This window comes from Pholcus phalangioides, unplaced genomic scaffold (genome assembly GCF_987345545.1).
Source record: "Pholcus phalangioides strain wild (caught in Gottingen) unplaced genomic scaffold, Ppha-v1.0 ptg000011l_1, whole genome shotgun sequence".
Lineage (NCBI taxonomy): Eukaryota > Metazoa > Arthropoda > Arachnida > Araneae > Pholcidae > Pholcus > Pholcus phalangioides.
In genome coordinates this window covers 55,197,499-55,209,957 of record NW_028301604.1, presented here as the reverse complement: position 1 = coordinate 55,209,957, position 12,459 = coordinate 55,197,499, and the positions used below count along the sequence as shown (strand labels likewise).

The following is a 12,459-nucleotide window of genomic DNA, read 5'->3' as shown; positions in this document are numbered from 1 at the left end:
AAATTATATCATCCCAACTATTTTTTTTTTCTGCGCAAAGTGACCATTGGTGCGAGCAGATTATTTCATTTTCGGTGATAAGCAATTTTGGAGGCTATTCTATATTTGCTGATAAAGGTACAATGAAAATTTATGGAATATTCTGCTTGTGGATGCAAATAGGTTAAGCATGGATAATACAAAATATTGTGAAATATAGGAAGCTGAAAATTTAAGCTTCCTAACATTTGTGTTCTGTTGTTTCTGTTCTGTGATATAAATAATGTTGTTTATATTTCTCAAAAGTTTTTTATATATTTACTTTCTTCATGCAAAAAAATTAAGAGTGAAATCTGCCAAAAAATTTTGTTGCAAATTGGAGAAGTTTGTAGAACTTTTTTTACAAACTGTTTGTTTCTTTTCAGCCTTCAAATTTAGTTTTGAATTATCATGTATTTAAGTAATAATATCTATTTTAACTTTTTACAGTCCTAAAACTCCATGTAGTCCAAAGTCTCCATGTACCCCTCCTTTGGATGGTCATCATGTAGGAGACATACTTCACCCATTGGTATAACTTTTTTTACTCAGTTTTTTTTTAATTCATCAGCAACATCTGTCTTATTGCATAATTCTTATGTTTAATTTTTTAACTTTATGTTATGATTAGGATTGGGATTTTTATGCCCTAAAAACTTCTAAAAGATGCATTTATGCCCTTAACACTAGAAAAACAGGATGGGATCTACATGACCCCATAGGTTTTTTTTTTTTTTTTTGCAATTTTCGGATACCTTTTTTAAATCACGGTATATCATTTTTAAGACAGAGTAATAACACAAAATAAAGGGTGAAACCACTGACCTGTTATTTTTTTTCTAATTTAACACGCAAAGCATTCTGTACAAATCAGCTCTTGATGCACATTTGCTGCACACTGTTTTTTTTGCATTTTGTACAAGATTGAAGCATTTTATTCACTTTGCAGTTCCTTCTTATTTGGCATTTCTGTCGTTTTTTATCTCCATCAATAGGTGTTATATAGGTTGCATATTATCGCATTTGGCATTGTAGTTTTTAAGTTGAAATACCCAGCGGGGGGGGGGGCGAGTTCTTCACATAACTGCAATATTTAAGTTCGCTAAATGATTTTATTCCCTTTTATTTGTCTGTACAAAATCCAAGCATTTATCACTGACGTACCCAAAATGTTAGGAAATACATGTATTGGCCAGCAACTACTTCCAGTATTGGTCATGTACAGGGGTTGGACAAAATAATATGAACAACTGTGAAATGAGGCAAAATCTTTATTAATAGGCTGTTGGCCCTCCTTTTTCATTAATTACAGCTTGTATCCATCGTGGGATGGACAAATACAAGCCATGCACAACATTCATAGATACGTAGCCACTCCTCCTGGAAAAAGGCCACTAGTTCAGAACGTGTCTTTGGAGGTGGAAACCTACTGCACATTTTGGCCTGCAAAATACCCCACAAAGGTTCAATTATATTAAGATAAGGGGACCGAGCGGGCCACATGAGATGTTGCAGTTCATCGTTGTCAATTGTAATAAAAGGTTTATTTATACATGAGCAAAGGAACGACTGACTCAAGCTGATACAAAAAACGTATGCCTCAAAAGGTGGGACAAAATAACATAGATAATAATTGTGTAAGCGATGCCATCTAGTGGCTATACAGAAAAGAAGAATATAATATAAAGTACTACAGCTACATACATAAACATAGGGCAATAACTTTCTAATTAGAAGTTAGAGGATGGGGATAAAATTTAGATTTTATTTTTGATACACTGTATTTTCACTCTCAACTGGTACAGGGTAATTTTTGAATACTTTTTGAGAATTTTTTAAATTGGAATCATACTTCTACGACAAATGGTTAATGAAACATAGGCTGCATTAGCACTTACAGGACACACTGTATATTATTTACAATATCTGATTAGAAGTACCAATGGTGACTAGCCAGTTTTAACTTTTTTTAATTTAAAAAATTAACTAATCTCTGACTAAATCAAAATTAATGCAAAATGTTTAACTATCTAATATCAGCCTATCTTGTATCTTCTTATAGGTTGTACCTTGTAGAAGACAAGGAAGCACTGATTGGATATGGGATTGGAGCAGTCGTCCTGACCAAAGTCCTCCCAAGTAAAGTTTTGATCTCAAAAAATGTTTACTTTCAATTGTTTCTCTATTCATTTTCATTCTTATATCAAATAAGAGGTTTTATTTATTCTTTGTAATTCAACATTTTTCATGTGTAATAATTTTAAAAAAAATTATATATTTTACCTATGTATATCACAAATCATTCACTAAAGTTTTAGTCGTCTTCTAATATTATGAAAAAGTAATAGTGAACTTAGCTTACAAATTTTATTTTTGTCTGGAGGTCTATATGTAATGGAGGGCATTGTGTCCATTTTTGTCGATATTGGGATTACACTATTAATTTGCAGTACTTGCATTACATATAGTGATACAGACCAAGTAGAGAAATTTGTGAAGGGAGGATGCAATTGTGTGTTAGTGTTGCAAATTCAAACTTTTATTTGCATTATGAGAATAAAAAGAAATTAGATTTATTCAGGTTTTGAATTTTCTCTCGAAGATTAGTGGAAAACAGAAAGTGATAAAACTTTCAGTGAGAAAAGAGGCATTTTTTTCATAATTAATTACACAAGTGTAACAAATCAATTGAGTGTATTTCACCTGGTAAAATTACGATTTTTTTAAAGTTTTAACAATATCTCAATGTGTATTACACAGATGGCACATGTATTATAGCATGCACATTCTTTTATTTTGACTATAGCAATGAAAAAAATAAAATAAAACTTAACATGTTACAATCTGTGTTTTGATTATTTTTTGTACATGCATATATTTTCAAAAAAATTTACACATATGCAATATAAAGATTCTCGTGGTTTGTTGCAGTATAATTTTACTCCTTGCACTGATGAAATCTGAATCCTTATTATTGTGATAGCTTTACTTCATTATCTGATGTGAGATTAGAAGTTCACTTATGAATATAATGAACTTTAATCAAGTGTTGAAGTTTGTTAATAGAATACTAGGCACTGAGAACAAAGAGAATTCACTTCCAGAAAATGTTAAACCTCTGATTCTTGCCAATCAATTTAACTCTTATTTCAATTGTATTGGAAGAAATACTGTAGTTTCTATAGATGACTGTAAGCAATGCGTGCATGGTTTTCAAAATTCGATTTTTCTTTCTCCAACCAGGCCCGTCATTTAGGGGGGGCAGGGGGGCCTTCTCTCCCCCCCCCCCCGGCTTCTGAAAATACACTAAAAATGGTATATACAGTAAAACCTCTGTAAGTCGTCGCCCCAAGTTATCGAAAAATTATGACTGCTTAAGCCGAGTGCCGTCAGTTTTAATGTGCGATGTTGTGAAAATAGTATAAATTCAAAGTGATATGACATTTATTAAAGTATGAATCAACATAACAATATTAATAAAATTTATAGATTGCAAAAGAAAAAATAACAGCAATTTTTTCTTTTTTATCTATTATTACTTAAATTATTGTGGTAAAATGTACTGTACACTTTGATTTATACTAGCAATTTTTAATTTAGACTAATAGAGCAACTGTTAGAATAGGTAGCTTTCATCATAATAGAACTCTCTATTGCACATTAATTTTACATATACATCAAATTTAATTTTAGGCTGTAATTCTTCATCAGTAGTTTATGATACAACTAAAAAATATTCTCAAACACTTTTGACTTGGTGGAGGGGCCCTGAGCAGTTAACCAGTCAACTGTCCAATTAATTTCTCCGAGCATTACCCGCAGTGCCCACTTTTTTCTTGAAGATGCACGTGCTTTTTCCCTTTTTTTTCCTTTTCTTGGAAGTTTGAAATATTAAAATATTTTTTTTATAGCTCGAATGTGTCCAGACATAATATGACACCCCAAAAGTGGGGAGGGGCGGTCATAATGTCCTCTGACTAAAAGAAATGCTGTTGATGGATATGTGTGGAACCATAGTAGTTGAACCTTTGCTAAAAGACATATGAGTAATAAAACAGATGTATCTTTGCAAGGGAGTTGTAAATTGAAACAAAAGCGATGGGGATGCAGCTTTGCAAAACATGACAAAGATAATAGTAATAATAATCTCAGACCTTGAAATATAATTGTCAACTCCATCTAGTGATGAGATAATAAAGTAGAAGGATGACTGTACACAGAGATGGCAGCACATGTATGACAAATTATTTCTTCATATCTATGTGAAAAAGACCGAAAAGTCTGTGTGTCAGCAAATGCCATTGTAGGCAACACCATTACGTATATCAGTGACGGCAAATGCCGTCTTAACCACTTGACTTGTGAAAAAGTAAACAAAAGACATCAACTGGGAAAGAATGTCTGATTTTTTTCAACAGATATTTTGTTTAAATTTCAAGCCCTAAATTAGTAGATTCATGCTTTCTATGGTAATTTATTATCCGTAGCTGTTGCACTTTAACTTGATTAATTTGCTTCTTCGATTTACATAATGTTTGATTTCCTTGCACTATATGTAATCTTTGATGTATCAATAAATTTTGGTTTTGTCGGAAATGCCCTGGTCCCCCCCTGGGGGGGGGCGAAGTGCTTACGTTGCTTCTTGCGACAGAGCCTGGGTGTCTTGCAGTTTCTCCAGTAGAGCCCATGCAGAAATGAGATCTAGCTTGAACAGTCCCCAACGTTCCAAAAACCTTAGTCGGCAAATTAACTTTCCCAGCATAACATTTGTCACTTAAACTGTTCCGTTTGGGTATATAGGATTTTATGGTGACTTTTAAGCATATGGCAATGTTGTTAATAAGCTCTTTTTTTAATGGGAGCCATAAAAATATTCTGTTCCTCTTTCTCAAACTTTCTCATAGTGACGAGTTAACCGAAATTAGCGACGAGTAAACGAGGGTTTAATAACATTGTTGTCTATGAGAGCTAGAAGGGCCTGAAGAAAAATGACGACTTAACCGGAGTGAAGACTTATTCGGGTGACGACTTAACGAGGTTTTACTGTATATACAAATATATATACATACATTAAATACATGTGCTTTGCCCCCCCCCCCCCCCGGAAAAAGTTGAAATGATGGCCCTGTCTTCAACTAATATTATTAAAATAAAGAAAATTATTAACAAACTAAAATCTTCCATAGATGCAATGAACTCAAAAGTTTGGAAGCGTTTTCCTGACAACGTCATTCAGGTGTTCTCTGATCTAGTTAATAATTGTTTTCAAAGTGGTGTTTTCCCAGATTCACTCAAAAAGGCAATCAGGCAATCATTACCCCTTTGTATAAAGCCAATGATAAGAATAATTTCAGCGCGCACCTATAGACCAGTTTCAGTTCTCAGTACGGCATCCAAAATCTTGGAATCCATCATAAGATGTAGGGTATACTACTTAAATGTTAATTTTTTCTCAGAAAATCAACATGGTTTCCTGCCAAACAAAAGCACTGAAACCGCACTAATTGAATTTAGTAAATTTGTAGTTGATAGCTTAGATAACTCAAAATAAACGATAGCAATCTTTCTTGATATACGAAAATGTTTTGACAGCCATCAATCACAGTATATTGCTTGCTAAATTGCACACATATGGAATTAGAGGAACTGCTCATAAATTATTTGAATCCTATCTTAATAATAGATCTCAATCTGTTAAGTGTGGTAAACATATTAGTAGTCCAGTGAACATGCACAGAGGAATTCCACAAGGAACTACTTTTGGACCATTACTTTTTACTATTTATGTTAATGCTTTCTGTAACCTTGAACTCAACGCCAAAATACTCGCATTTGCGGATGACACTGTACTTTATTCTGGGAACAATCATCAATCATTGAATCATATTATTAACAACGATTTAATCAAAGTCCGAAATTGGTTTTATTCAAATGATTTCGAAAAATTAATATTCTGAAAACAAAATGCATTAGTTTCTCAAACCTCACTAATTTAGATACTAATTGTAATCTCATTTTTCATAATTGTCTTAATGATCTGTCATGTACCTGTACTCCATTAGAACAAGTGAGCTCCATTAAATACGTAGGTATTGTTGTAGATAGAAATTTTAAATGGAAGTCTCATGTAAAACACATCCAATCAAAACTTTGTTTTATAGTTTATAAATTTTATTATCTGAAACATTATTTAAATACCCATTTTTTGCTGCCATATTACTATTCCCTTTTTCATTCTCATCCATTATATGGACTAACTGTTTGGGGCAGTGACTACATCAGTACGTTGCGACCCATCATCCAGACTCAAAAGAAAATAATCTGATCACTAACTGGCAATTACTCAACTCTGTCATTTGATCTTTACCGGCAACTTAACATGATCCCATTGCGGTATTTATACTTTTATAAATAGATTCTCCTACTTACTAAAAAACAACTCGGTCTTACCCTTAATTTATCAAGGACATCAAATAGATAAAATAACATTCTAAATATTCCCTTAATACACATAAAACAGTGAAGAAAAACCATTTTACATACCTTATTCTGAAATTTTATAACAAACTACCGTATGATACTATTTTTTCCCCTTCCATACTGTTACTGAAAAAACTTATAAAAAAAATTATTTTTTCTCAATAGCTAACATCAATGATCATTTTTGAAAAAAAGAGAAAAAACAGAGCTTTATCGGTCAGTGCTAAATCTAATTTTATCCATGTCTAAGTACACTTCCTGCTGTTTACTTCCCATTGTCAAATTCGCTAAACAATTCTCACATCATTCTAGCATTTCATATTCTTCATTTATAATGTATATGAAAATATACTGTATATCTGAAATGCTGTACTGTATTCTGATTGTATACTTGCTCACAGATGCAGAATTATCTCTATGTATATAACAATTTTTTATATTTTTATTTGTTATGTCCTTGAAATTGCATTGTAATTATTCATCGATACTTCGTGTTCCTCAGTACAGAACCACAGGATCTCTTGATGAATTTTTTTCTCACATTATTATGTACTATTTCATCATGTTAAACAAACTTTTCAAAAAAAAAAGTTTTTAATTTTTTTCAGGGAATGGAAATTGCACCATGGAAAGCAAAATATGAAGTCCAGTCTTAGCTTTCGGAAATCAAAAGTTGTGAAATGTGGGCTGTTTTCCTCTGAAATGTTGTCAGTTTTGATCATCACCAATGTTTTATCTATTGTTGTTGGAACTGGTATTGGGTGAGTACATTTTTGTGTTATATTGCATGTTGCATTATTGAATCACTATACAAGGTGTCCTGCAAGTCTTAATTTGGTCTTTTTTGCATCAACCATTTGTCGTAGAAGCATGGTTCTAATTTAAAAAAGGCTCAAAATGAGTTCAGAAATCACTCTTCACCAGTTTTGAAAGTGAAATTATAGTGTCATAAAATAAAAATCTGAAGTTTCATCAAGTTCCCTCTCCTCTAACTTCCAATTAGAAAGCTGTTGCCCTGTCTCTCCCCAGGCCAACAAAAAAAATCCCATGTTTCTAAGTGCAATATTCGCTTACATATTCAAATTCAAAAAGCAGAGAAGGCTTGGGAAAGAACAGCATAAACTAACGGGCAATCCTTCTTTCCCTCAGTTATGCTGTTCTTTCTCAACTTTCCTCAAATTTTTAATTCAAATATCTCAACTAATATTGCACTTAGAAACATGGATTTTTTTTTTTACCTCAGGGGACACCAAGCAACAACTTTCTAATTGGAAGTAAGAGTCCTGGGGGGCTGTGTAAAAATTCAGATTTTTTTATTTTATGATACACTATAATTTCACTCTCAAAACTGGTGAAAAATGATTTCTGAACACATTTTGAGCATTTTTTCAACTTAGAACCATACCTCTGCGACGAACAATTAAGATAACAAACTATATATATATATATATATATAAGACTTACAGGACACCCTGTACATTTGCTGGGTGTCCATTTATTATCATCATCCCTCCCCCCCCCCCATTACCCCTTTTTAATACTACCTTAGCTTGTTGGTATGGATTGCTGATAGGAGGCTAGAATGATTTGACATTATATTTAATGAACAGTACTTTGCAGTTTAGCAAGATTTGATAGTTGTACATTAGGGTGGGTCGAAAAAATGAAGTTTTTATTTCCAAATGGATATAGTGCGAAAAAGTTGCCTCCTTTAATAAGAAGAAAAACGGCTTAAAATTTTTTAAAATCGGTCGATATCTTCCGGTCGTGCATCGTACTTGCAGTTTATAGAAATTGACAAAATTGAACATTTTTCTTAAAATGTTTAATGCTGGTTAAAAGTCTATGATCGACACACAAAAGTTTGTTATGCTTATTTTATGGTTCAATAAAGTAAAATAAATTAAAACATCATTAATATTTCAATGACTATTGGTCGTGCAACGTGTTCGAAAAACAGGAATTATCCAAATTTTAGCAAGTTTCATTGTACAGCTTTTCGCCTGTTTTGTCAGAACAAAATGACCATCACAAGCAGGTGGCTGCACGTCAAGTTTCACCCACACCCTACCCAAACAGTCATCTAAAGTAGGCATGTGTGTGTGTGTAATGTACATTATATTTTAAGCGTCTTTTTAGCAGAAGCTTCTCAAGACGTCCAAATTTTCCATGTCATTTGGGATCATTCAAGTATTACATCAGCATCAATGGGGGGATGGGGTTTGCGATTTGCTGACTTTTGATGACAAGGGGGGAGTGGGGGTTTGGATGATGCTTACATCATCAGCCACCTTTTATGAAGATATGAAATATTCTTAATGATGTCTTATTCTGTGCACCAAAAATGGGAAAAAACCTTTCGATAGTTATTGGGCTCCTGAACTAACATTCTACCTATTGATAAGTCCCCTACAGAGCCACTTTGATAATCTCTACATGTTTCACAGACCCTTCAAGTGCTCTGGAAATGTTTCCGGGCCGCTTAAGTGCTCCGAAACTGCGCCACGCATCACTTAAGTGATCCGTAATTTATACCACGGATCACTTAAGTAATCTGGGAATGTTTCGCAGGTAATTTGAGCGATGTAGAATGGCACTGGGGGCCGCTTAAGTGCTCTAAAACTGCCACGTCACTCAAGGGATCTCTAAATGTGCCACAGATTGTTTAAGTGTCCTGTAACTGAGTCGTGGGTTACTTTCTTTGAATGTGAAAGTGATCTTAAAATGTGCCACAGGCCACTTAAATGTCTGCAATTGTGCCACAGGTCATTTAAGCGATTTGTAAATGTGCCGCTTAGTTCATTTTTAAAAAATTAGGTCTGGGGAGGGGGCAAGCCACATCAGATAACCTTCAGGGCCACATTTGGTCTGTGGGTCAAGAGTTTACCATATATGACTAAAAGGGTGGGTCACAATGAATTTTTTAAAGCGAAATTTTGAGTTCTTACCCTCCAAATAGCATTGAAATTAACAGAAATCTATTATAATAACCTAATAAAGGTATTTTCTTTCGAAATTTCTTTTAAAAATATTTTAAAAAATAATTTTTTTTCGTCTGGGGGTGGCACACGATCCCCCTATGCCCCCTCCCTCGTACGTTCTGATAACCACCAATATGTGTTGGGGGGTATGGGGCAGTGATGACGAAATTTTGCTGACAGTGGGGGGTTAGAGTTTTGCTGACTTTTGCTGACGGGGGGGATGGGGGTCAAAAATGGCTAAAAATTTGCTTACATAATATTTGAACAGCCCCTTTCTGGGTGAGAGCATTTCTAGATGTTTGTGAAAGCCAATTCCTTTCGCCAAAACCCTTTGTGCCCTGAGTGACAGGCTGTAATTTCCCTTCTTATTCATTATTCAGGTATACCTTTAGGGCTACATCACAAGAGCAGAAAATTATACTAATATTAACTCTAAGAAAGAGTGTGTATTTTATTGTGTCCTTTCAACAAGACCGTCATGTTTATATTCAAGTACTGCAGGCTATAGGCATTCCCAAGCCATAAAAGAAATACAGTGGCTTCGGTAGAATGCTGCATACTTTGGCATTGGTCACGAGATGCCCAGTTTTGTTTATTCATTCTAAAAATGGTGGGAAAAGGGTTTTGTACTTTTATGTTTAGAGTTTATTTTTTTCAGATGCATAGGAACTTCTGGCTATTTCCAAGAAACACGAGAGTAACACACAAATTGCACAAAATTCCCTTCAATGGGAAAAAGTAATTTCAAGTAGCTGCAGCCTTCCATATGCCGGGCCTTTTTATTTTTTACTAGTTTTCCTTTTTGTCACTCAGATATGATCGACAAAATCATTTTTGTTGTCATGATCCTACGACAATAATATATGTTGAATACAACTGAATTATATGGGGGGGGGGGGAATCTAAATTTGGTGAATAATAGGATCATTGTATTGCTACTAAATTTTTTTTATCCGATACCAGAGTCAAGACTATTTATGCATTATAAAATTTTACATTTGGGGGCTCCATCTTCATACATATGCTGTATATATAAATATATTCACACAAAGAACAAAATAAAAAATTCTGATAATAAGAAAAAATATGTACAAAAAGAAAAAGGAGAAAAAATAGAATTCATACAGCATTTTTTACAATGAAATTTTTATCTATCTGAAAGAGAAATGAATGAAAAGTCAATAAACGAACACAACTCTGAGTGTAAGTTCTTTTTTACCAGTTTTTGGAGTCAATGGGGAGACTCTTTCTTACCTCCTTTGAATGTGCTGTATTGCAAACACCATAGGGGAAAGAAAAGGTTTCCTACCATGGAAGAAAAAAGTGTTACTGGCTGGGTGGTACTGAAATGTCAATGTTTATATTATCACCACACTGCCTGTGGTGTCATATACCACTGTTTGCAAGGAGGGTAGGTAACGTGTTTTACTAGAGAAGCCTGCCAATTTTGGAACATTTTGTGTTTTAGACGTGCCATTTTGAGAATGATTCAACAGAAAATTAAAGCCCAATGGACGGTTAAAACTAGTTACCAAAATTGACTAGGATTCTGCAGTTTACAGTTTCTTGTACTGTTTCTTTTCCAAGTGTACATGTTTGAAGTCTGACTTTTGGGAGAAATCAGGCATAACTGATTTTGATAACAGCGTAGATCTCATGTATTTATATATTATTATATGTCTGTATCCAAGCTCTCTGAAATGTGTTCTCTGTCATCAACGATCATAGCCAACATTGAATTTTCAGGGTGTGCAAACAATGCATTACATTTAATTACTGGATTAATAACTTTAAGTAAGTCATCAAATAAATACAGCAGTGTTTGAACTGCTGGAAAAACATATTTAGTGCATCACTGAAATACTTTTTCTTTTTTGATTTGGAACCACACAGGCATGTATGATTTCAAGATAGCTTAAGGTTCTCGAGAAGGATTTGGTTAACTTATGTAGGCCTACACCCTTACCACTTTTTTGGCTGCATTTAACCATCTAGAATGTGACATACGACCAGGATCTCGAATTGGCAAATTCTCTGGACAGTGTCCCGACTTTATTGCTTTAGATATATCTAATAAATACAATATTCTTGATCTTGACTCAGCATCTTACTGTCTTCTAGAATCCAACAATCTACAGATTCATACTCCTCCACAAGAGAGCTTTCACATCCAGTGAGCTATTATCCAATGGGCCCAGAAAAAGATTTTGGCCCTGTGGATGCACCATCTATATCTGTGGTTCCCAACTTCGAGGCTCGAATGTGAGCCTATCCCCCTGTTAAAAAGTCCCCATAGAGAGCAACAGGCCTACAACGGTACAAATATTCACTCACAATTTCAAACAAGAAACTGTAAACTACTGAATCCTAGTTAATTTTGGTAACTAGTTTTAAAATACAGGGTGTTCTGTTAATGGACAGACAAACTCAGGGGGGTTTTAGTAGACATCAAGAGGAACAAAAATTGCAATGGAACATGGTGTCACAAACCACATTGAGGGGGTGAAAATTGTGAAAAATGCATGCAGGCTCTGAGTCCAGAGGAGACTAAAGGTGGATGTCAGTTGATCGCAGTCAATCAGGATAATCCCCATGTTAGTGTACCGTGGAAATCTTAACAAGGTTTAGTGCCGGGCTGGAATCATCTGTGATTATCTCTTGGGGCTGTACTTGCTGCCTGAATAGAGCAACGTACCTTCTTTTTCTGCAACACATCCTCCCTGAATTGCTGCAATGTGTGCTGACTGCAGTGCAGCGAGGCATGGTGTTCATGCATGATGGTGCCTCTGCACATTTTTCCCGCAAAGTGCGTAATCACCTTGGTGTTACATACCCAAGGATGTGGATTGAACATGCAGAACCCGTTGCTTGGCCTCGAAGTTCGCCGGATCTCAATCCATGTGACTTTTTCCTATGGGGTCACCTTAAATCACTCACGTGGACACACCGGAGGATCTCATAGCGCGGATTGTCGTCGCTG

At 34.6% G+C, this 12,459-nt stretch overlaps 1 protein-coding gene across 1 annotated transcript in view; it reads left to right on the top strand.

Moving 5' to 3' along the window:
• BNIP3 (BCL2 interacting protein 3) overlaps nt 1–12,459 on the top strand; it is a 28,658-nt gene that overhangs the window by 14,714 nt on the left and 1,485 nt on the right. Inside the window, exons 3-5 of the mRNA XM_089239727.1 lie at nt 469–550; nt 2,081–2,157; nt 7,107–7,259. Of these exons, the coding sequence (XP_089095853.1) occupies nt 469–550; nt 2,081–2,157; nt 7,107–7,259 (312 nt within the window). The remainder of the gene's footprint in view (nt 1–468; nt 551–2,080; nt 2,158–7,106; nt 7,260–12,459) is intronic.